Source organism: Lepidothrix coronata, unplaced genomic scaffold (assembly GCF_001604755.1).
Source record: "Lepidothrix coronata isolate B3197 unplaced genomic scaffold, Lepidothrix_coronata-1.0 Scaffold90, whole genome shotgun sequence".
NCBI classification, from domain to species: domain Eukaryota; kingdom Metazoa; phylum Chordata; class Aves; order Passeriformes; family Pipridae; genus Lepidothrix; species Lepidothrix coronata.
Window position 1 is genome coordinate 1,021,651 of NW_016690270.1, and position 24,539 is coordinate 1,046,189.

Below are 24,539 nucleotides of genomic sequence, written 5' to 3' on the forward strand. Positions count from 1 at the left end.
CCCAGTGACTGGGCTCTGCTCCTTCTGTCATCAGGGAGAGGAACCAGCATATCAGGATGCATTTCTTCTCCTAAGGCTGACTATGTGAGCAATCTCATACCATATATTCATCTCTCCTGCTCTAGGGGAGTCAGGGGTACCTGCTCAAATGTGTGGGAAGTCGGGTGAGATGAATCCTTCCCACAGGGACCAGAATATACCCAAAAGTCATGGCTGACCTTGCATACTCAGCTGTGAGTGTGTGATTGTAGGGTGGCAGCAGAATGCTCGTGTTTCCATGTATGTCTGCAGTGTCACACATAACATGTAAGTGTTCCTGTGCAGTTGTAAACACGGTGTGTGTGACACTCATGGGATCCTCGGAATGCTGGGCTATTAAATGACACACAGATGGCTGCACCATGGGAAAAGCTTTCATGTGATTTTAGTTCACTTCCTAACAGAACATCGAATAAAGACCATCAGGGCTCTTTCCAGATGTCACAGGGACAATAGTGCCCTGCAGGGCCTTACTAGCTGTCAAAGGTGCCAAGCACTTAGGAGGTCACTCTCTCTGACACATGCTTGGGTGCACTTAGTGCGTCAAACATGAGCTTGTGGGGAGGAAGTCTCAAACCAAATGGGATGCTCTGCATGGATGTTCCAGGACTGCATGGCCCAGGATCAGCCTGTGTATGGCAAGGGGGGCAGGAGCTCAGGTACACCGTGGTAAATCCCTGACATGAGTCCCTGGCTGAATTTAGGAGGCATGTCCACAACGTGGGCTGTGCCGTGCCACAGCTGCAGCGTGTGGTGTGTGGGCAGGGAATGGGGGGGAGTTACAGTAGGGTCTGCAGGCACAGGGGAAGCCAGAAGGGTGGTTTGTGCCCTCTTCTTTTCTAAAAGGGAGCAGCAGAGGGACTCGATGGCAAAGCCCCCCAGCAGAGACAGAGGGAGCAGGGTTGGAACTCCCCGCAGCCTGATGGGGTTCACGGTTCCCCTTCCCCTGGCAAGACTCCAGCCAGTCCCCTGCCAGACAATACTTGCATGGAGCGCAGGGCCATCAGCTGCACAAAGGTGTCTGCTCTGATCTCGTGGATCCTGTTGTGCTGGAGACCGCTGGAAAAACAGAAACTGGTTTGAGAAGACAGCTGAAGGCAGCGTTCCTACTTTGTAGGGATCTTTGTCCCAGTGCAGCAGATGCAGATTGTCACAGTGGAAGTTGTCATTTGCACTTGGGAGACCTACTCTTATTTTAAGAGTTAAATGGGATGAGTAGCAAAACATCTCAGAGCCATTCTCTCATACAGGCAGCTCCAGGGCTCAGGCAGCCTCTGCTTTTGATGCCATTATGGCTCAGCAAGCACTGTTGATATGCAGTGTTTAAAGATGCCCTGTTATCACCAAAGACATGCTGGCTTCCCACTCTGCTCTGCCCTAAGGCTGCAAACTGCTTCATCCAGAGCAAAAGTGGAGAGCTTGGAGCCAGGGAACAGCAACGAGCTCTGTGTGACCCTTCAGGAAGGACCACGTGGTGCTGCCCTTTGCCTTTGTGAGGGTGAAGGGGGTTTGAGGGCTGAAGGCATCTCAGTGTTGCATGAAGAAAAATCCCAATGTCTTGTTGAAGCCACCATCCATAAATACACATGAAGTGCCTCATCCCTCCACATCTCCTTTCCAACAGCCTCCTGCACCCCCTGGGGAAGGGGAAGGAGCAGGTTGGGGGCTCACACAGACTTTGCTGACTGACCTACATGCTTCCCACATCCCCAAGAGACATCTAGAATTCTCCAACCACGCACCTCGTGGGAAACATTCAGTGTTTCAGTTTTCTCTAGTGTGGAACAATGATGAATAATTATTAAGATTCCTACAAGATGCCCACCACGAATTCCCAGACCTGTGGAATTAGTGTCCCCATCTGTGATCTTCTACAAGGGGAGATGGCCACTGCCTAGTGCTCTACCTACAGCAGCTGCCCTGGGCATTTTTCGGGTAGTTAACTTGCCTTTAGACTCAGAAATAACCTTGACTTATCTCACACAGGGACCTGCATATGGTGGCTGTAATATCTCAGCTGGTATTTGGCCACATGTTCCTGTTCCAAAGGTGGGCACTTGAGGCTCTCCTACCTGCTCTGCTGCTGGACCCTTGGTGCCCCACACAGCCAGGTTGGCATCGCTCCTACCTCTAGCTAAGATTTCAGCTGGGGGCCACTGGAAGCTCTGGGCACGAATTTGGGGGTCACTGAGTGGGAGAGGTGGAGTTTGGACAGAAGGGGTACTGGAACAAGGTAGAGAAAAATAATTTAGGGATGTTAAGCTGTGAGGGATCACCTGTGTGGTGCAGGTAAAAACCTGCACGCTGGCAGTTACAGCAGAGCAAAGGCACACCTGAGTTGTTTATGTGCCAGGCTGTACCACCACGCACCATCAGACTTGTTTCCAGTGTATTTACCAGTGGGAATGTTGATGCCTGGTGGGAGTGGGGCTTACAGGACAATAATTTCGGGGTTAAGGGACCGAATATTAATTTTCAAGAAAATATTAATTTAAAGCATAATCCTTCTGAGTTCGGTAGCCTGAAAGAGATTTATTGTGATTTTATATTATTGTAAAGTCTGAATTTGGCACATTGTAACGTTTTATAAGAAGAAATTTTAGCAGAATGCATGAAACTACGGGTTTGGAATTCTGAACATTTGTCTTTTTTTTTGTTGGACTTCTATTTTTTCCGAACATTTTCCTGGGGATACTTTAGATAAAAATATGTCCAGCTCTATCTCTGTCCTCACAGCTCCCATAAAAGGCAGCAGGGGCTGTGTAACTCTCATTTTCATGTGATTTCACAGTGCCCTAGTACCCAGTTTGCTAAGGCTGGATGAGCTGGTCTGGCCATCCAGGCTGGGATGCTGCAGGGTCAATCTCTCCTGCGTTTTTTTTTTTTTTTAAATGGAGATTCTGCTCCCATACATCTATTTTTCCAGGTTGCAGAAGATATTTATGGTAGAGATAAACCCCATTCTTGATTAGCTCTTAGTGGGACTGAAGTCAGCGAAGTGAATTCTGCGCTGTCTCATCCTTCTTCTGTTTGCTGTGGCTGGGACCTGTGAAAGGACCTGGGTGAATTAAGCTCCTATGCACAGGGAACACATTTTATTCTGTATTTGCAGAGGGGCAAAGAGTGGAGCTCTGGTCTGTTTGCAGTCCAAACAGTGAGTTATAATGCCCAGCTTTCCCAGTGCTTAGTGAAGGTTGATTTTTGTGTGTGGGAACTGCCTCTCTCCTCAAAACAGCCCTTTTGCCCCAGAGCATGGTGCAAGCGAGGACATCTCTGTACTCACAGCTCCTCCAGCCGCTGGCACTGGTGGAAACTGGGCAGCTCTTCAATTTGGTTGTGTGACAGCTCTCTGCAGGGGAAGGACAGTACAGGAATGTTAGGAATCAAAAGCCAGTGCCCCTGAACCCTCCCAAAGCAGGTACTGTTGGAGGGTAGGATGACTTCACTCTGCACAGCTGCAGAGCACTGTAACTCCAGGTGAGGGGAATCTCCACTTTTGAGCAACCCCAGGTGAGGGGGATCTCCACTTTTGGGCAACCCCAGGTGAGGGGAATCTCCACTTTTGGGCAACCCCAGGTGAGGGGGATCTCCACTCTGCACACACCTGGTGCTGGCTCTGAGTGTCTCTGTGCAAGGTAAGGGTTGCCCCGTGGTTTCCCCGCTCGTCCAGCCCCAGCCCAGCTCCCTCCAGCCCAGGCTGTGGATGGATGGAGCCACCTGTCCAGCCGGGGTGGGCTTGTCCTCCCCAGCCCCAAGTCAGCTGTGAAACCCAACTGTGCCACCTTCTGCCATGCACAGCCTCACTTTCTGTGGGCGAAGAAGAGAGAGATTTGTGCCAGAGCTCCTGTCCTGCTGCTGTGGGTGGAAGCTCACAGAAGCTGCAGATGTGCCTGCAGAGCCAGGGAGGTTTTGGCCAGCCAGCTGCTCAACTCCCTCCTGGCATCCAAGCCAACAGTCTGCTCCCCATTCAACCTTTCCTGGCTTTCTCCCAAGGCTATGGAAGGGGTTGTGGCATTGGCAGGGGTTTGATTCAGGACATTACAGACTGTGAAAACGTCTGGTCCCTTGGTCCCTATTCTTTTAAGTGCTGTCAGTTGAAAGTAGTTCCCAGCAAACTCCTCTCCCACTGGTTCATGGACAAGTGTCACATCAGCATCCAGAGCAGAGTGACTTGATAGTCAGAGGAAAACCCATCCTGACATAACTTAATGAGAATTTATTGAAGCTGAAACAGGCTGGGCAAGGAATAATGTTTAAACCCAGCTCTTTCCCCCACCAGCAGAGACTGGATTTGTGGTTGTTCAAGGGAAATTTGCCCCAGGGTAAAGTTTTGTATGTGGCTTCTCTGCCGACTTTCCAAACTTGGTTTCCATCTTTCTGCCAATAAGTTGCTGCTAAAATATTTCAATTATTTTTTTTTTTTTTGCCAACCCCCTCACCACCAGTTTTCCATGGTGGAAAGGAGGAGGGAGGGAAAAGCAAACAAAAGGTTTGTGCTTGGTTCTGGAGGCTTCACCCGGTGTGAAGAAAGAGCCTTAGCATCAGTCACTTTTCCCTGGTCCCTGTGTCAATACATTAGGCTTGACAGGGCTGTGGCTTAGCTGACAGTGCTGGGGGGAGAACCAGCCCCGGGAGTTATTTCTGGTTCCTCCAGAGTGAGGGTAACCAGATGAAGCCCAGTATCTATGAGCAGAGCAGCCTCAGTCACTGAGGCTCTGTTGGGGACACACCAGGGTGGAGGTGCTGATGGCATCAAGGGACTTCAGCTCTGCTCAGGGGAGTTTCACCTATTTCTGCTTGAGAAGAAAGACAAATCCTCCAGAGCTCAAAGAGTGTTTGGACAATGCTCTGAGGCACGGGGTGGGATTGTTGGAGTGTCCTGTGCAGGGCCAGGAGTTGGACTCCGTAATCCTTGTCGGTTCCTTCCGGCTCAGGATATTCCATGATTCTCTGAAATCTGTGCCCTGAGCAGAAGCTCTGGATGAAAGCAGCAGGATGGTGCTGGGCTGACGACAGAGGTGACCCTGCCTGTGCTTGCTGGGTTCAGTGCCCACCCTCTGCCCCTGCTCCTAGAGCCCCCACGCAGGATCTCTGCAGAGAATCCACACCATGGTGGGAGGGCAGAAGTGCAGCATTAACTGTGTTGTCTGTGACCAGATGTGTCACAGTCATAATGTCAACCTGACTGACTGTCAAGGGGCTGGCACAGCACCACTGGGTCTTTGGGACAGGAGACCAACACATTTCAAGGGCAAGAGAGATGTAAACACGCACAAACATTGGCCCACCTGCTCTCTCTCCAAACTCTGAAAGCAATGCAATTAACGTCAGGAAAGTTCACTAGGGAAGAGGAACAAGGAACAAGGTGGGGTGTCCCAATAAAACTCTCCCACATGGAGCAGGCAGCCACAAAGAACAGGCTCTGCTGTGAGGGTTTACAGTCTGATAACTTGCAAACATAAACAGAGGTTTGGGACTAAACAGCCTGGGCCAGTCCAAAGGCTGTGCTTTTGTGGCAAGTTATCCATTGAATTGGTCCAGGTGTCTAAAGCTGAGAGATCTTCCCTACAAGGACAGCTGGAGCCAAAAGGCTGTAATCTCCTAAATTACAAATTGTGTTCTTTTATTTTTATGTTTCACTCTTGTTTCCAGTTTCTGCGATCAAGAATTCACTCCTGTTGCTTTCCTGGAACAAACTTGTTTTTTTTTCAGCTTGCTTGTATAAAGACTCATGAAAGGCAAGCCTCCTGTTGCCCTAAGGCTGCAAACTTGTATAAATCTGGCTCATGACTCATTTCCTGAGGATGTCTTTGACTGCAAAGTTGGGGATCTCAGGAACCAGGGGTGTGATTCCTGGGAATCACATCACAGTCTTTCTGAGATGTTGATTGTATCGTGTACCAAGTTAAAGAAGAAAGCACACCCTCCTCTCAGCATCATTCAGTGCCCAGCTAAGCAGGCAGAGCCAAGGACACGTGGAATCTCTGAGTAAAAACCTGATCAGGCTCTGCTGCACCATGTGAGGAGATATGACCTTCTGGCCTTCCAGGTCTCTATCAGGTCAGAGCTGATCCCTCACTGGATGTGAACAGGATCCTTCCTCCAGATGATGGCACTTGCTGGAGCTCCAACTGCACTAAGCCAGTGCTGGGGCAGAGGGTTGTGTAAATGTGATGTCCCACGGGTTTGGGGCTAAGAGCTTCGGCATAGCTGGGAGCTCTGAGATGCTGTGGCCATTCTTACCCACCTCCCTTTGCACCCTCTCTACCCTCCTCGCATGGGGCAGACAGTCCTCACTGGTGCAGAGCAAGGGGGATGTGCCTGATTGCAGCCCTGGGACCAGAGCATCATGCTGGGATGAAGCAGCAAGTTCAAGAACAAGAACGAGCTCAAGGCAGTGCCTAAGAAGGTGGTGATTTCTGCATGGAAAAGATAATGGGAACAAGAACCACAGGGTGGTCTTTCATAAATTGTCCTCTCCCTGATCTAGACCAGTTCCTGACAGCATTTTTCTAAGGACCAGGCAGAATAGAGACACAGGTTACTCACAGGATTCGGAGGCTGGGCAGCTGCTGGCACATCCCTCTGGGAAGGAAATGGATGCCTGCCCGGGTCAAGGTCCTAGAGGGGTGGAGGAGAGAGAAGAAATGGTGTTGCTGAGAGCCAGCACACAGACTCTGTGACCCACAAGCCCAGCTACCAGTCTCAAATAGTGGCAGGAGAGACAATATCAATGGGGCAATGAAAGGCCTGGAGAGGATAAAAAACTGGCTGGCAGTTTTGGAAACAGGTCCTGCTGCTGGACCTGGCAAAGGTGAATGTGCCTCTAGGAAGTTCTGGGACACTGCTGAATACTGAATTAACATGTCCTTGGCCGTGTTGAGGGCAGATGGCAGTGCCCTCTGTGGCAGGCTCTGCCATCCCAGTTCCCCATTGTCCAGAGTGGTGATCTGCCTGGAGCCAGGACTGCCTCAGAAACCTGTGTGTAGGGGATGGATGGTGTGTCCCTGTGTCCCTGAGACAAGGCATGGCCAGGTCACACCCTGGGCTGGGGTTCTCCCATTTTGGGCACTGTGTGGGGACCAGTGCCCTAGGGAGGGGCCTCCAAGTGTCCTGAGTCCCTGCTCTCCAGAGCTTGATGGGGTAAGGAGGGGACCAGAAGGGTTGCAGGAGCCCCAGCTTGGGTGGCAGATATTTCCTGCCCTGCTCTGCAGTGCTGGCCCCAGTATGGGCAGAGACACTGGGTCTCTGCAGACCATGCTGAAGCACTGCCCTCAGAGGCTCATTCCTTCACAGGTGCAGGAGGGAAGGAAGAAAAAAAAACCAACAAAAAAAAAGATTGGAGCACACTCAAGAGTACTGAGAGAGCAACTCACGGAGAGGAAAGCTGCGTTCAGGAGCCACAGGGGTGAAACGAAGCAGAAGGGTGAGTGACCAGGGAGAGGCAGAGCTGAATACTGCACAGCACTGTGAAAGTTGTCCTCACTGAAACAGCCTGGACCGCCTTGAAGGAGGAAGAGCACAGCTAGCAGGGTAAAAGGGAGAGAGGTGCCACTCACAAAACTTCTAGGCTGGTGGTGCCTTTAAGGTCCGGGAATTCTCTGATGTCCGTTGCACCATTGAGTGACCTGCAGAGAAATGCAGGGGAAGTGAGGTGGGCAGAGGACCTGGAGGCAAATGCAGCTGCCCAAGGTGCCAGACCCATCAGCCATGGCAGCAAATCCGGCTTCCTCACACCCAGACGTGGCAGTTGGAGGCCCAGACCCAGAGTGTCCCTGCTGGCTGGGCGCGGAGCAGACGCAGTGAGATGGAGCTGGGCACTTCTATGCAAGGAGACTTGGCAAGCTCAGAGCCTCTCCCAGCCACTGACATTCTTGGCACGATCTCTACCCAAATTAAATAAAAAAAACCCTCAAACAATTACTATGGGGAATGTAAGCAGGGCATCCCACCCAACCCTCCCCGAGTCTGTGCATTCGGATCTAAAGAATGCAGAGCTATTTGAATGATTTATTTTATTTGCCTGCGTGTGTGAGTGTTCCTGCAGCGAGAGGCTGGGTGAGGTTTATAAATAGAGATTTTGAGGTTGCCTCTGCCTCAGTACTTAGTGCTGTGCCACAACAGGTTGGCTGAAAAGCCAACGTGGAGCAGTTGTTTTGGTGCGGGTGGTGCCCACCCCATGGTGGTGGCCCCAGAGCAGGCTTAAGGTCAAACACATGAAGGAAGTTCTGTCACTGCTGGCTGCCCAGTGTTCCTCCACTTCTCTGTCTTGTGGATGAAGGCAGATGCATTCAGTGTCCTTCTGTTTGGGAAACTACACAACAGTAGCAGAAGTTGTGGTACTTGTGTGTGAGGTCTTTGCTGGTCCCGAGGCACCTGTGGAGACCTTAGAAGGCTCCAGTGCCTGTCAGCTGGGTGGGCAGGAGGAATTAATTTCTGCTTCCAAAATACCCTTTTCAAATTTATTCTTCCTCAGAAGAAAACATCTGTAGTGTCTACTCCTTGGATCATCACCTTTGGGGCTGGCCAACAGAGTGGCTTCATGGTCCTTTATTGACACAGAGGCTCTTGAGAACAGGAGGGGAGGAGGCCCCAAAGATGCCCAATCCAACAAGGTTGGAGCTTGGATGTGTTACAGCTTTGAAGATGTGCTTGGTGAACTTACAGAGTGTGGAGCTTTGGCAAGTACTGGAAAGCAGACTGTCCAACAAACTGGATGGGATTGTCATAAAAATGGCTGCAATGGGAAAGAGGAACCAGTCAGAGTCTGCTGCACACAAAGAGAAGATGCTATCACAGGTCAAGAGCCTCGAAGCTACCAGCAGTAAGCTATGCAGGAGGTGCTGTGAGGAAGCCTTGTTCCCAGATAACCCCAGGCTCTCCCACTAGCCTGTTTTGGCTGGACATTGGTACAGCTGAGGTCTCCTGCTGCTCTGAATGAGCCCTTTGGGGTTCTGCTAAACCAGGCAGGCTAGAAAGATGTAAAGCCCTCCTTCAACCCTGCTGGAAAACACCTTGCACTGGAGGACACCTCTTCTGACCACACACCCCCACAGCAGCAGCACCTTCCCTACTTGTCACAGTCACTGGAGAGAAGTGAGCTCTCCTTGTACCCAACAAGTTTTTGAGTCGCCTCCTACAAGAAACACTTCCCCCCACTGACTGAGAAAGACTTTAGATGGGCAGATCCAATGGAGAGATGAATATTCTGGATGTATGTGCCCCCATTGTTACTCTGCCCAAGGGAGATGGGGATGAGGCTGGTTGTTTTGAGTGGAGCAGTGAGTATTTTCACCCAGTGTCACCATGGCTTTCTTTCCAGGTGTTGTTATTTCTGTAATTTAAGTCCAGATTGGACAAGCAGAGCTTTTGTCACTTGCCATAATTTCCAATATCCATGTGGTTCAGAGAAGAATTACCCAAAAATTTCTACCTGTGTCTGGGCCAGAAGGGAAACGAGCTGGCAACTGGGTGTATGTATCTGCAGAACTCTGTGTCCACAGGTCTGGGCAGACACACAATGATCTGGTGTCCCAGCTCCCTGACACGTGTAGTTGCTGCTGTAGCTGGCCAGCAGCTTTTCTAAACACAAGGAATAAACACCAGCAGATGTCCTCCAGGGCTTAGAAGGTTTCCATGCAGAGCACCCATATTTTGTTCCTTCATTGCTGCAGCAAAGTTCAGCTGCAGGGAAAGGAGAACTCACACAATAACCTGGGGTGTAGCTGAGAAGGAGCTATTTCAGCTTGTGCTGCCCCATGGATAACAAATGTCAGACTGTGGTCATGCTGACCACTGTCAGAAATCCCAACCAAAGACATCAGGAAATGCCCCTTTCTGGGTAATATAAAGATGTAGGAAACATTATTTAATTTTCTTACATTGTTTGGAGGAGGGGATTCCCAACAAATGCGTTCTCTGGAATAGCTTTGATGTTGTTGTTATGAAAACCGCTGGTGGGAGAAAAAATATCTTGTTATTAGTTAATTAAATTAACCTTCTTTCCTCAACACTTTTAAAGCCAGAGAGCCTTCAAAAAAACACACAAAGCAGAAGGTGTAGGCTCTGTCCCAGCTGTAGCATCATCCCAGCAGGTGAACAAGGTCTGTGGTTTGGCAGGACAAAGCCACATTTACTCTTCCTATAGCTGGGTGCTCCATATGTGACTCCACAGAACCCACCAAGGATACCAAGACTTAGGGTTTAACACTTTACAGGTCAGGAAACAGGAGCAAACCAAGTACAAAATTTTCCACCCCCCAGGAATGCTAATTTTTATGGATGGTCTCCACTGCAGCTCCACAGCTGCCAACCAGAGTGCAGCAGGAATTATCAGCCCTTGTGACTTCAAAGGATTTGTAGCTCTAGCTGGGATATTTTTGGTTAAGCTTGAGAACATTGCTATCAGCAAACTTTTGCAGAGGAAGAGAGCTCTGGGGCCACAGTCTGACCTCCTGTATGCCAAAGGCAGCCACAGGTGTCTGTGTCAGGGGCTAAGACCAGGCTCTGGGTGATGCCCAGCTTGTTTAATAACACAGGAGTCTGAGTAGGTGAATAGCTGATGACTGTTTGAAATTTGCCTCTTCTTTAGTGATGACCATTTCAAAAGCCCTCTCAAAGTGGATTAGGGACCTTATCTCATTTTAAAGGTGAGAATAACGATGATATCTGGGCTGAACAGGGAAATCTTGTGAGAATTCTTCCAGTAAAGAAAAAAGTAGTGTCAGATTTTTACTCCAAGAGTCCCAGAAACATAACAGCAGCTGCTTTTGTCCCACCCCTGCCTGGCACCAGTGTGATGCAGGAGCTGTGGATCCACACCAACTTGACCCCACCTTGGGGCTTCTACCTTCATGTTTTGGGATGTTTTCTCATTTTCAGTGTCTCCCAGGCTGACCAGTTAGAGGAGGGAGAGCTATCCACTAAAAAGGTCATAAACTTTTGTAATTCCCTGTTATAAATTCATCCTAAGGGAGTTAAAACAGTTTCTGCACATCAGAGAAGGTGGTACAGGGCCTGCAGAAGCTTTGCCCTCACAATAACACTGATAACTCCAGTTTGTGGTCCCAAGCTGGGGAATGGACATCAGAAGTAGCCAGAGAACAGATGGAATTTGAGTCCTCAGATGCCAGAGGAGAGCGAAGAGCTGCAGGAGGAACCTGCTCCAAGGCTGACAGGGATCTCCCACTCTCCTCCACCAGTCATGATGTGAAGGCTGATGGGGATGTGATCAGAGCTGATGGAAATCGAGGGGATAAACTGCTTTGATGTGCATGGTGGAGAGGGCTGTGAAGGAAAAGAAAAGCTTGGACTGAGTGCTGTCCTCAAGTCAGAGCACACGTGATGCTTTATTGGTCACCCTCCACTGGGGAATAGTTTTGAAAAGGAATAAATAGGAAATCTCACAGCTCCTGCAGTCGGCCCAGTGTCCTGATAGCCCCGGGGAATTCCAGCAGCTCATTGTAGTTTAGATCCCTGAAAGACACAGAAGGGAAAAACATTCATTGACGCTGCTGCAGGAACTCAACCGTGTGTGTCTGTGCTGTGAAGCCACGGAAACTTGGGCCTTAAGCATGAGAGACAGGCTTTTCCTACTGTGCTGATCCAGCCACTGCCTGGAAACGCAATCTCACGTTCCTGCAGCAGGAATATTCTCTGCCTGTCAGGCAAAAGTCAGCCCAAGCCATGGCTGCTGCAGTTGGGACTCTTTTCCCCCATGTCCCCCCTATGCCCAGCATGGGGCAGTGCTGCTGCTTCACATCTCCAAAGTGCCCTGTCCCCTTCTGCCAGGAGCTCACCCCCGGGGGCTTTGGCTCCGAGTAATTTTTCACGCCTTTCCAGGTCAAAGTGGGATTCTCTGAAGGACAAGAAACACAACAGCAACTTCAGCTGTGTGAGCCCCATAAAGGGCTTCTCTGGGCCCCCCTCCCTGTGGTGCAGAGGGGATCAGGAGACTATTCCCTCAGTGTTTGTCCTGGGGACACGACTGGATCTCCCTGCCCCTGGGACATCTGTGACTGGGAATAGTAGGAAGAGAGGGCTGTGGGAAGACAGGTCTCCTTCTGATGGTTGGGGTCAACCCCACATTGGAGTCTGTGAGCCAAAGCTGGAAGGGATGTGCAGGAGGTACTGACACTGTTGAGCATTAAGTCTTATTTGCCATATAGTAAAATAAGTAAAATATAATATGTTGGTCGTAATGACAAGTGTAGAGTTTACCTGCCCTGACCTGGCAACCAGAAGAGACATCTGAGTCTGAATGAAACCTCATGGGCTGTATTTGTTCTCCAAGAATGGGTTTCACCTCAGGAAAAGGATTTGTTTGAGCCATGGGGCACTGCTGGCAACCTGAGAGCAGCAGCCCTCTGAAGGCACCAATCCTGCTGCTGGCCCATGGAGACTGACTGGGCTTTGGATGTGCAGCACTTCTCCTCTAGCATGCCCAGTGCTCTCCTTGGAAGGCAATTCCAGCTGTCACAGTAACATTTGACCCTGTCCTGGCCATCCCACTTACCAGTTCCCTGAAGTCTGACTGCTCCCTACCTGCATGACACTCACCGAGTTTTAAGAGGTGGATACCTTGGAACATGAGAGTAATTACTGGCTCCTGGAGATTACTGTATAATAACACTTAATGAACCTCAAAGTAATTACCATGTAACCTGGATTGTGGTTTATGGAACAGAAATAACCGAGCATTTACACAGCAATGAGCTGCTGCCCAATTACCCTGTAATTCTCATCCTCTGGGCCTGGTCATTACGTTATGATCTCTCTCAGCCCCCTTCTCTCTTACATATTCTCCTACTACCAGTGCCCCTGCTTGGGAATGACTCTGGCACCACCCTGACTTTGCCCTGAAGGTGTTTATGCAGGAAATGAACCCAGAGAGTCTCTCCAAATTGGTTCTTGTTCTTCCAGGACTCCTCACTTGTATGACTTATGTCTTAGGGAATACTTATCAGGGAATTACAAGATAGGGCACCAAACCAGAAGAAAGTTATGGAATGAGGCTGTCTTGGGCGGATTTTGTCTTTTTGCTGGATTCCCTGTGAAGCTCAGGGGATGTGGTGGGTCCTGATCTGGCAGGGATTGTCCCCTGACACTGAGGGCAGTTTTCTCTCCTCCAGTTACAGAGGGATCTTGTTGCTGATACTCATGGCGAGGCTTCGCGAACGAAGATTTGGGATTGCTGATACTATGAGTATGGATTTGAGCAAATGAATCCTGCTCCTGTAGGGCATGGAAAGGGTTTTCACATTGTCTAATAATTGGCAGTGCTGGCAATCAGTGGGGAAGGAGCATGGGGCTCGTGATGAGACCATGAGCTCTGCCTGCCCACTGTGTCCTGTCTGCCCTCTGCCCACTGTCCATCACTCTGTGATGTGGTGGTGGGGTCCCAGCACACGTGAGGCTGCTGTGCCTGTCCCTAGGACCCAGAAGTGGAACGGGAGTGATGTGTCCCCTCCTCTCACCAGCTCACATCTGTTAGATACGAGAGCTCTGTCTCTCCCAGAGAGCTCACTCTGACACACTTGGTTCTCTCCTGGGTCCGAGCAGATCAGTGGTTTTCCTCAGTCTTCTCTGTTTGATCCTAAATGGGTCTGTTTCAGAATAAATAGCCCAAGACATGACTGCTCACAGCCTCACTCTTTGCTTGTTGCTCATTATCAGCTGCTTGGATGCTCTTGGCCAGTGTCTGTGGAGGCATCATGATTCCATCATGGCCTGGCTGAAGGCTCACATTGCACAGCCTCAGTTACCTGAGGGCAGGACTGTTAACAATGCACATCCTCTCTCTGCAGCTCAGGAAGGTACAGGAGTGGACTTCCAAAGAGAACAAGCAATGAGAAGTGCAAGCAGGGCACCACTGGGCATTTTCAAAGCGTCAGTCAAATCCAATTAACCTCCAGATCACTGCACTGGGTGAAATCAGAGGCATTAGCAGCCAAAGTTGACCCACGGCCCCAAATCTCTGCACATAAGGTGCGTAATACCTTTAACAGGCTCACCCTGCAGTGACTCCCTGAGGTTACAGGGAGGTTCCACAGAGAGCAGGAATCTGTAGAGGTCGTTCAAAGCTGGGTGTCTGCCTGCAGCACTTCCCTCCCTCGCACCACAAACGGGCTGGGATGAGCCTGTCTGATGCCAAGGGACAGTCCTTGGAAGGGAGGGGCTGTGAACCTCATCCCCAGGTGACACTCTGCCCACTGCTGCTGTGTCACCACTGCTGTGGGATGCTTTGTGTGATGGCACGAGGCTGGGTTTCTCCCCAGCGACACCCGATGTGTTTGTGAGCTGCTGACAGATGGAAGACATTGCCCAAGAGAGAGGAGGCTTGGCTCACCTGTGATTCACTAACAGAACAAGGGATCTTAGATCTGCAACCAGTATTACTTACAAGGAGTAATTCACTGTGCTGTAATATTTGCTCCTGTCTTTCTCTAAAAATGCGTTTCCTTTCCAGCCTGCATCTGTTCCGGGCAGGCAGGTCTTTCATCAGCAGATGAAGGTTCTGTTTGTACCTCCGTGCGTGTGCAAGTACGTACAGGACCAGTCCTTCCCGAGCGAACACACACCGTTCCCAGCCCTGGCAGCATCCTGGGGCCTCCCCCCCTTCTGCACTTAGATACAAAGAGCATTCATTGTGTTCAGCAGCTCCTGCTGGGTAAAGCCCATCTCGGAATGCTGGCAGACACCGGGCTTGTTGGAAAGTGGAAATGCAACCAGGTGTAGCCGAGACGCTCCAGCCCGGCTGCCAGCAGAGACAATGTGCCCGTGCTCGCTCCTGCCGGTGCTTCCTCGGTTTTGAGGAGGTGAGCCTCCCTCCTGGAAAACAAACCCAGCTGTTCTGGGGAACAACTCCCCAAGAGATGCTTGCAGCCATCTCCCCTGGATCGTGTACCACTCGCACCGCCTGGACTTGTCTCCAGCGCTGCCCCCTGCCCGGCTCTGCCCATTTCATGGGGTTCAGCTGGTTGGAGGAGGCTCCAAGAAGCCAGTGCCTGAGATGGTCCTCAGGTGTCATCCCTTCCCTGCAGTGGGGCCAGCCTTCCCAAAGCCCAGACGCAGACCAGGACACAAAGTTGGCTTCCCTCTCCCTTCTCCTTCTTTCCCAGAATCTGAGTCAGGCTCTGGTGCAAGAATAACCCAAACTCAGCATCCAACCCCCACTGTGGTGTCCCTGGGGAACAAGGGGAAGTTTCTGCTCCTTTAGTGAAATTCAGTTCTTGGGTCTTTCCACAGGTACCAGCAGGGCTCCATCCATCCTAGACGTGGCTCCTCTGCCTGCTCTCCCGTGGTGAATCTGGCCCAGCCTGTGTGGCCAGTGGTGGGTCTCCCAGGCCACCTCTAGAGCAACAAAATTTCCTCCACGGAGCACATCAGTGAACTCTCATTGTTCACAAACTCTTTCCAGGGGCTGCTGGATATAGGAAATGGACCTGCTGTAGCAAACACCTCCAAGGGTCCCCTTTCTCTCCCTGCCTTATCTGAGGTGCTTGGGCAATGCTTTGTTGCTCTCAGCTCCACACTCTTTCCCGCTGCTTCCAGATTTGGGACGATGCTGGGAAAGCTGCAAAAAGCTACTGCACTGTCCCCACTGCGCTGCTGTGGCACATGGGCTGGGGTGCCCAGGGAGGCCTCTTGGCCCAGCCTGGCACTGCTGGGCTCTCAGCTACCCCAGCTCCGGGGTCTGCCCCAAGGCTTTGCGTGCCACACATGGGGTTCCCTGGCTGTGGGGTGCCGCCCTTTTTGACACAAAGCAAATACAAGGGCAGCATTACCTGGTGGAAGGATGGCAACGCCATGGCCATGGCTATGCCAAACAACAGGGAAGCCTCATAACAAACAAACAGCAAAAATGAGCATGGCAAAAGGGAGTTCTCCCTGTTATCAAGGGCTTTTGAAAGCATAGTCATCCAGCCAAGAGGTTCAGAACTGATGTGCAAGAGCAATGACTACAAATAATCACTGTCCTCAGTTGGGCTCAAAGTTACCACCTCTAGCACGAAAGTGGGATGTCAAGAGGAGCCTTGTCTGTTCTTCTAGTTGAAATGAAAACCTCTGAAAGGTCACCAAGTTTGCCCAAGACAGAATGAACTGGCTGGCTTTCCATTATTGTTATTGCTAGAGGGAGCCTATAGCTTCATATTTGGAAGATCTTAACCAACCCTGTTGTTTATTTAGAAATAAAAGCAAATTGACATCAAAGGCACAGTTATTTTGGGGTTTAATTGCCAGGGTGATTTGAAGCTGACAACATGCAGCCTGGAACTATTAATATCTTCAGTCGGGCCAAAAGGAGAGAAAGAGGGGAAAGAGTCTCAGGTCAATTTTCTGCCTGTTAGGGACTATTAGTGGTTCCACACAGGAAGCCAAAGGAAAAAAAAAAGAAAATTATATAGTACTATAAATTCTTCCATAAGCCACAAAACACCACAAATTTGCAGCTAATAAACCTGAAGATGCAGTGAGATTAGGAACTGGAGATGGGACATTTACTGACTGTTTCAGTCCCAGTGGAGTTGGAGATGTTACCATGGTGCCTGGGGGGGACTCTGTGCAGCCTCTCCCGAGGACCTGCATTTCCACCTGTCCTGTGCTGGCATCTCATCAAGCTGCCAGTAAATGTAATTACAACTGCTGCTAGTCCTGCTGGTTGCTGTGGCCAAATCAAGCACTAGGAATGATTTAATTGGTAGTCTGGAAGCCCAAGGGGGCTGTTGTGACCATGTAGTTTGACCTCCTGCCCTGCACGGGCCAGACAGCTTTACCCAGAAGCCTTACATCCAGGTCATGGCTTGTGGCTGAGCTTGAGCTGGGAAGAGCTGTCAGATTAGTCCAGAATAGGAAAAGTGCACAATCAGGTGCCATATTTTATAGAATCACAGAATCATTAAGGTTGGAAAAGTCACTTCCCATTTACACAATGATCAGAGCAGACAATGAACTTCATAGCTCTGTTCTTGGACCAGGCACAGGGACCCATGCAACCAGGGCCCTGAGCTGTGGTCCCTGTTTCCCAAAAAACACCTGTCCCCTTCTTTTCTCCATCCCCTCAATCTAGATACCAAAGCCTCTCCTGAGGTCCCTCCCATCCTCTGACAGGGCAGTTTGGGATCTGATGAGGTGCCTGGGGACCCACGCTGACGCTGCAGGGCTGGAGCATCAGGATGCTGAGGAAGTACCAGAGCAGCTCAGTGCAGCAAACAGGGAATCCTTGGGGAGTCAAACCCATCAGATGCTTTGGGAATTGCACAGACTGGGGTTAGCATCAGAAGACTGCACAAAAGGTTTAAAATTAAACATGCTGATGGACAGTTGAGGTGTTAGGTAGCACTTGACAGACAATTTTCCAGGTGAACAGCAAAGCCTGCCTGGCCCTAAAAGGGTTAAACAACCCTTGTATGAGCTGTGCTGGAGATATTTCCCGTTTCCTTCTTCCTGCCTTCATTGCCTGAGGTGTGCTTCATATTAATTTTCTTTCTTTTTTTTTTTTATCTTCTCTCTGAAAGAGAATCCAACTCTCTGGAGGAGTTGGTAGGTTCCAGCCCTGCTCTGCATTTACAGACTCGACTAATTACCCGGATAATGGGGTGAGTGCTGTGGTAAGGGCATTTCCTGTGAGGCAAGGTTAGGCAGATAAAATGCCTGGAGCCAGAGGGTTTTGAATTCAACCCTTCTGGGAGACGTTTTTAATTTATTAGCACTATTTTTAAAAAATAAATTAAAAGGTTTTTAAATGAATGGAGATTTGCTCTTTCCAAGTGATTTATCTCCATCTGATGGGCGGAGGAGCTGGCAGGGATGTGGATGGGGAGGGAGAAGCCAGGGAGGTAGGAAACAGTGGGGTCATCTCAGGTAGAGGGGATGGGTGAGGGCTTCGGGGCCTCTCTGAACTGGCTCCCCATCACATCCTTGTCAGAGATGGGCTGGAGATGCCCAAATAATAAGAGCAAGGGGACTTTTGGGGCACATCATTGCTGTTTTGGCTGTAGCCCAGAGGCCTTCAGCCTTTTGAGGTGGTCCTGGGGAGCAGCTGTTCATTTCCTCTCTCTGCCTCTGCCCTGGGACCCACCTTGGCCCTGCTGTGGGCTGGGGAGGCAGGACATGGCTGGGACATGCTGGGACACGTCTTTGCTCCCTGCCAATGTCAGGGGCTTGTCTATCTGCTTGTGCTTTTGGTTCAGCCCATGCTCCAGGGGACTCTGCCCTGTCCATGCACAGAACCACCAGTAGGGCCATAGCTCTTACTTCTGTGTTTTCCCCCTTTGTCTCAGCACCTCCAAATTGAGCCCTGAGCAGGTGTTGGGGGATACAAGGTGGCTTTTGTGATGGGGGAGCCTTCAAGTCCCCACACCAGGTGCTGCTCAGCACTGCCAGCCCACTTGAGCCACGTGAGGGCACAGACCTGCCAGAGCCACTGCTCTTGCCCACCTACTTCATATGAGAGGCCCCAGGGAGTGGCCTCCACGGGCTTCCTCGCTCTGTGTACATGGCAACCAGCCCTCAGGGCCACAACACCTCTTCCCGGTTGGACAAAACAGTCCTGATGGGAGAAAAAAATGCTTTCTCCTTTTCCTCAAAGCACAGATGCCATCCCAGGGGCATTTTCAGTGAGTCACTTCCACCACTGTTTTGGCAGAAGGCGTAGGAAGATCCATGAGGAACCTCTCTCCCCCTCTTTTCAGCTGCACTCTCTGCTTGCTGTCTGAGGTCTGCTCTCCTCTGCCATGGGGGCTGAGGGCTCCCTAACAGCAGGCAAGGTGGAAATGCTAAATGATGGTTTGTGTATGAGGTGTTTGGAGCTAGAACTTGGGGGCCAGCTCTGAAATTCAGTTTCCATGATTAGATGCCCTCCCCAAGGCTATCTGTGAGGCACTGTACAGGTGTGTGTGTCCCCCATACTTATATATGTGTTTGGCTGCATAGTTTCAGGTCACCTACCACTTCCATCCCTTCAATCTGCATAGAGCAGTGACTTGGAGCTTAGTTGTGTGGAGGAACTTCCTGCATTCCCCACCCCCTCCAGCCCTGATCCATGGCACATTCATATTTCAGGGATGCAGAAGGATAAATTCAGTGCTATCACAATCTACCTAATGAGGCCAAAGTCAAGCACCACAAGGCATGAGGCAACTATTCATCAGGCTGTAGATTGCATTCAGACTGACTGCAAAGTTCAGGGACTTTAGGACACTGCTCAGCTTTCCAGGTGAAGGTGGCAAGGAGGAAACCTGGGCACAAGACCAGCCTCAATGTGGAAATTCATTCATGTCACAGGGACCACCCCATTAGAAATACTTTCCTTATACAGCAGTGGAGAACTTGGCTAATGTGTTAGCAGACCTTTGGATGGCAATTTTCCCTTGCTGTTCCTCTGAAAACACAGCCATGTCCTCCCTAGCACTGTGCCCCCAGCCCCGAGCACAAGGTCTGAGTGTTACCTGTCATTGCAGAGGTGCTCCTGGCTGCAGCTGACTGCTCTTTACATCATCTTTTTCATAAGCATTCCTACTCACCAGGCTTATGGCACACAACAAGTTTAATCACAGAATGGTTCGGGTTTGAAGGGACTTCATCATCTTATTTCAAGCACTCATCATGGGAAGGGACACCTTCCATGGGAAGGTGCCTCATTCCCCTGCCCTTCTTCCTGCATTGTTAAAGACTGAGAAGTTAAGTCTAAAATAAGCAGGAAATGTAGAAGTTCTTTCCATCCAAATGGCAGAAGCAGGTTACGCTGCCCGATATTTCACACCATGTGTTAAACAGCTCAAAGGACAATACACCATGGGCAGGTTTTACAAGGCAAAGCAGGAACAGGGAAGTGACATGAAGAGCAGTGTGTCTGGAGCCTCAGCTTTTGGCACACTTCTCTCCTAATTCTTGCAGACGATGGCACTTCCCTGTGACTCTTCTCCTTCATTTCACCTCCCCACTCCTCACCCTCTCAGGATCCTCCCAGTCCACTGTGCCATTTGCTGTGGTCCAAACATTCCCCTTGGCCACAGGCCTTCCCCTCTGGGCATGCCAATGGGTTGTCCTTCCCTTGGTATTTAAAGTCTCTGTGCTCAGCTGGCCGTGCCCCACTCACAGGGCAGTGCTGGCTCTTCCCCACATCTCCTGTGGGCACCCCTGACCTTACACCTTGTGTAAAGGATTGAGTCCATTGCCCAAAGGGGCTACAGGAAGAATGTGTCACATCAGGACATTTGCACTCTTATTTACTCCATGGTTTTGGGAAAGGGCTAAGAAATGCCAAGCTTCACCCACTCCAACTGTCTAATACCTGATTTCATGGCTCAGCTGTGCTTGGGGCTTCTTCCCACAGCCCTGCAGGGTTGCTCTGTGTCACCTCTCAGGTTGATGGGAACTGGTGAGGGAATATCACTGGGTTTCCGGGCTGTTTCAAAACCCTTTTGGGAATCTGGCCAGGGTGGCTCTGACTTACTTCCAGCCTACCTGCCAGCTTTCCTTCCCAGGAAGAGAAGGCTGGGAGGGGGCTGTGAACAGCCAGATCTTGCCCCGACGGAGAAAATTTTCTTGGAGCTTCTTTCTTCAGTTACATGCTGGTGTTTGACTGGTTGACACTTGGTGGGTGTTGCATATCTACCTTTCCCCCCCCATCACTGTGGAGAACACAGAGCTGCTCTTGCTGTGTACTTGGCAGAGCTGACTTGTGCACAGGAGCTGCAGGTCAGTGCAAGGGAAACATGAAGTCATTCATCTGGCTTCCCCCCTTCCTGAAACAACAGGGCCAAGCCCCCTCGAAGAACAGAGATGTTCCACTGGGATCTGTTTTTGCAGAAGTGCTGGGACCTGGGGTAGGAGTCCAGTGTGGTTGTACTTATGCAGCTTACACACCGCTGAGACCTGTGTGGAGCAGTGGCTGCTGCTTCTCTTAAAGTTTTGGCTGCTGCTTCTTTCAGAGTTTTGGCTGCCTTTGATAAAAATAGAAGTTTTCTTGTCTAGCTGAATATGAGAAGAAATATTTCCCTTAGGGGAAGAGAGGTTTCTGCACCTAAAACTTCCCAGACTCTTCTGAAAAACCTGAAACAATATTTTCCCTCTCAACTTCTACAGTTCTTCAACTACTGTGCCTGGCTTATAATCAGCATTTGGCCACGAATACTCATTTTAGGAACCCTGGAGAAATTTCTGTCTTCACCAGCCCTTACCATCCTAACTGTCTTCCAGGAGCTAACACCCACGAGGTATCTGAGAGCCCAGTTTGGCCTCCACAAGCCAAGAAAACGTGCAAACTGTCGTCAACACAATGTAATCACAATTTGAATTAAAGGATATATGTGGAGACTGTAATCGTCTCCACATACGCAAGAGCTGAGAGGTGGTAGGTGATGCAGGTCCAGCAGCTTGGCTGGGATGGTGCAGTCAACACTTGTATTTTTTGCCCCAAAGCTTGTCCAGCTTTGGTCAGCAGGCAGGTGAGTGCTAAGGATTAATGTGAGGTGGGTGGGTCTCCTTGAGGAACATGCATTCCTCAAGGATCAGTGACTCGGAATGTTGGCTGACCTGGAGGTGAGAATGCCCAGGCCAAGAGAAGCGGAAGGCAGCTCATTTCTTCTAGAGGACACTCCTTCAGAGCAATCAGATGTGGAGGTGAGCCGGGTGAGTCTGGAGATCTCCCCCACAGCACTGTCCTTGCAGCTACAGGCAGCTGTGCAGGATGGGGCCGTGGGATACTCCCACGCACAAGTGCTCCATCAGAGCCTGGACATGGGCAAAGCCCTGCTCCAAGGGGACAACCCCTGGAGACCAGATGCTCCCAGGGCTTCCTGCTCAGTGTCAGCAGAGACAGGACTTGCACTGCCACAGCCCTCCAGACAGCCACGTCTCTGCAGCTCTGCTCAGTCCTGTCCCTGCAGGGACTGGGAGCAGGACACTGCTCTCCCCAAGTGCTGGGTGGCACCTCGGATGGGCAAAGAAAGTGCTAGAGGGGGAGCAGAGGGAAAATGAGCTTTCAGCACAAATGTCTGCGGAAACAGAATTATCTCCCAGGGCAATGGAATCCTTTAGTCTTTCCCATGGCAAATAAGGGGCCAGATTCTCCTCGGCAGCTACATCGTGCTTGGGATGGGCAGCAGGATTGCTTTAACCACCCTGGCTGCAGAGGAAGGTTGCCCCGATGGAGACTGTGATGTTGCTGCGTGGTCTGCCACTTTTGTAGTTCGAACAAGGTTTTCTTCCATCAGTGAGTTCTCTGCTTCCTCCTGCAGCTCGCCTGCCTTTGTGCTGCCTGGGTGCCATGGCTCTGCGACCACCAGAAATGACTGGGGAGGAAGCCAAGCTGGCACAGTGGTGGGGGACCCATGGGTCACCAGAGGAGACCATCCATCAGCCTCCTACCCCTGGCACAGTTCAACCTCTCCCCAGCTGAGCCCTTCTGGGTGGCCCAAGGATCTGCCAGTCTGAAAGGAAGAGACAATGCCTGTCATGGTCCTGCCCTGAGGAGCGTGTCTGGGGACCAAGGGCTTGCCTGCTGCTGCCACTCGCGCCTGATAGCTGCTGTTGGCACCGTGCTGGGCACAGAGGGGCCTTGTCTCATTGAGTGGCACTTGAATGCTGGGAAGCAGCACCTCCTTTTGCCATGAACCAGACCCCCTAGTTCTCTCTGGCAAGGAGCGAGGGCCTGACTCTGACCCCAAGCCTGCATGTTTCTACACAATTGAAGGCATCAGCCACCTCTTCCAGTCTTTCAGAGCCTCGATTTATTTGCTTGCTTGTTTGTGTTTCCTCCTGGGCCAATGCAGGCACATGAGGCCCTGGCCATTCATGCAGCTGTCACAGCACAGGGTATGTGTGGTCAGGCTGTCAGATTTAACTCTCCTCGAGTTCAGAGTGAGCTGCCTGCCTCTAATCACCAAATCACGGAACAGTTTAGGTTGGAAGGCACCTTAAAGCTCATCTTGTTCCACACTGCAACCATGGGAGACACCTCCCACTGGTCCAGGTTGCTCCAAGCCCTGTCCAACCTGGCCTTGAACACTTCCAGGGATGGGGCCATAGCCTTTCTGGGCAACCTGTGCCAGGGCCTCACCACCCTCTGAGTAAAGAACATCTTCCAATCTCAATCTACCTTCCTGAAGATGTGTCCTGGAGGAGAGTTCATTCCTCCTTCCCATCCTCCCTGCAAGTCTCCTGATGGATTGCTACCCAGCCATGCCAAGCATATGGTGCAAGATGAAGTCAGCTGGCTACAGGTGATGCCAGGGGACATGAGACCATATCAAACAGGGATACCCCACAGATCCCTGAGGACTTTACTGGCCCCTCACTCAAGCCAGCTCCTTGTTTTGGCGGTCAGGTGTTGAGGAGGCTTTGGGACCACGTGCATGTGGTGAGGACAGGGACACATTCCCTCAGCAGAGCATGTATTTAAGCTTTTGGGATTGCACCTGGACTAGACTGGTGCCCAGGGCCTCAGAGCCCCCTCCCAGCCACTCTACCCACATGCACAGATCCCTCTGCAGCAGCAGCACAGCCAGACCAGCTGGCACAGCTACAGGGAGAAAGTCCAGTCTCTCACTCCCCAGTGAGCCCTGTGCCCTGGGCATCTGCTTGTGCTGGTGCCTGGAGCCTGCCCTGCTGTTGCCCTCAGTGCATAGTGACCAGTGACGTGCAGTGGGGCTGCCCCCCTTTCCTGCAGGCTGTGCTGGGGGGGATGAACACACACCAGCTCTTCAGGACAGAGAATAAAACAGGTGACTCACAGGGTTTCCAAGCTGTGCAGCCCATCAAAGCCGTTGGCTCCCAGGCTTTGGATCCGGTTGTTGTGCAGGTGCCTGTGGACAAAACAGAGATGGTCAGTGGAGGTGCAAGCTGACCTTTTTCTATGGCCTGAGCTGTGGCCCAGGACATCCTTCAAGCTGAGCCCAGCCTGGGCTGGGATGCTGAGAGGGCTTATAGGGTTCCCTCTCTTGCCACATGAGACACGTGCAGAGTGCAATAGTGCCTGCAGAGCAGCTGCAGAGCTCCCAATTCCCTCAGGAATTCCAGACTAATGGAGGAGTTTCCCTGAGATCTCCATCTTCACAACTGTCAGGTGACTGTGGATGAACACGCTTAAGAAAGAAGTTTCAAGAAACACCCCAGAGCTCTTACCCTGGGCCCAGCCCACCGTGCGGCTTCAACAGCTGTTCATGGGCACTGGGTGATATCTAAGGACACAATCATATTTGGACTCCTTGGAGCCTTAGTAGCAGCAAGAAGGCTTTGAGTTCAAAATCATCCTCTTAGTCACAGTCTATTATCTTTACTTGTAAAATAATTGAAAGTGCTGCCAGTTCCTGGACCAGCTCCAGTTTGGTTGCGATGAGAGTCGTCTTCAGTTTAATGCTTCAGAGTGGCCTGGCTGAAGTGCTGGGGCCATGCCACAGGCTGATGCACTACAGGAACAATTATTTCCCTATTTTCCTTCATCCTGGTGCTACATGCCATGAATATCTAGTGCTTAAAGGTTCTGGAGCTCCCAGCCT

At 50.9% G+C, this 24,539-nt stretch overlaps 1 protein-coding gene across 3 annotated transcripts in view; it reads right to left on the reverse strand.

The window, feature by feature from the left end:
- The window catches only part of LGR6 (leucine rich repeat containing G protein-coupled receptor 6), a 134,800-nt gene that overhangs the window by 13,543 nt on the left and 96,718 nt on the right, over positions 1-24,539 (reverse strand). For all 3 annotated transcript variants that reach the window (XM_017821487.1, XM_017821486.1, XM_017821488.1), the window contains 8 exons: positions 23,775-23,846; positions 11,446-11,514; positions 9,921-9,992; positions 8,705-8,776; positions 7,599-7,667; positions 6,589-6,660; positions 3,323-3,388; positions 1,027-1,098 (listed from right to left, as the gene is read on the reverse strand). In XM_017821487.1, the coding sequence (XP_017676976.1) occupies positions 1,027-1,098; positions 3,323-3,388; positions 6,589-6,660; positions 7,599-7,667; positions 8,705-8,776; positions 9,921-9,992; positions 11,446-11,514; positions 23,775-23,846 (564 nt within the window). The remainder of the gene's footprint in view (positions 1-1,026; positions 1,099-3,322; positions 3,389-6,588; positions 6,661-7,598; positions 7,668-8,704; positions 8,777-9,920; positions 9,993-11,445; positions 11,515-23,774; positions 23,847-24,539) is intronic.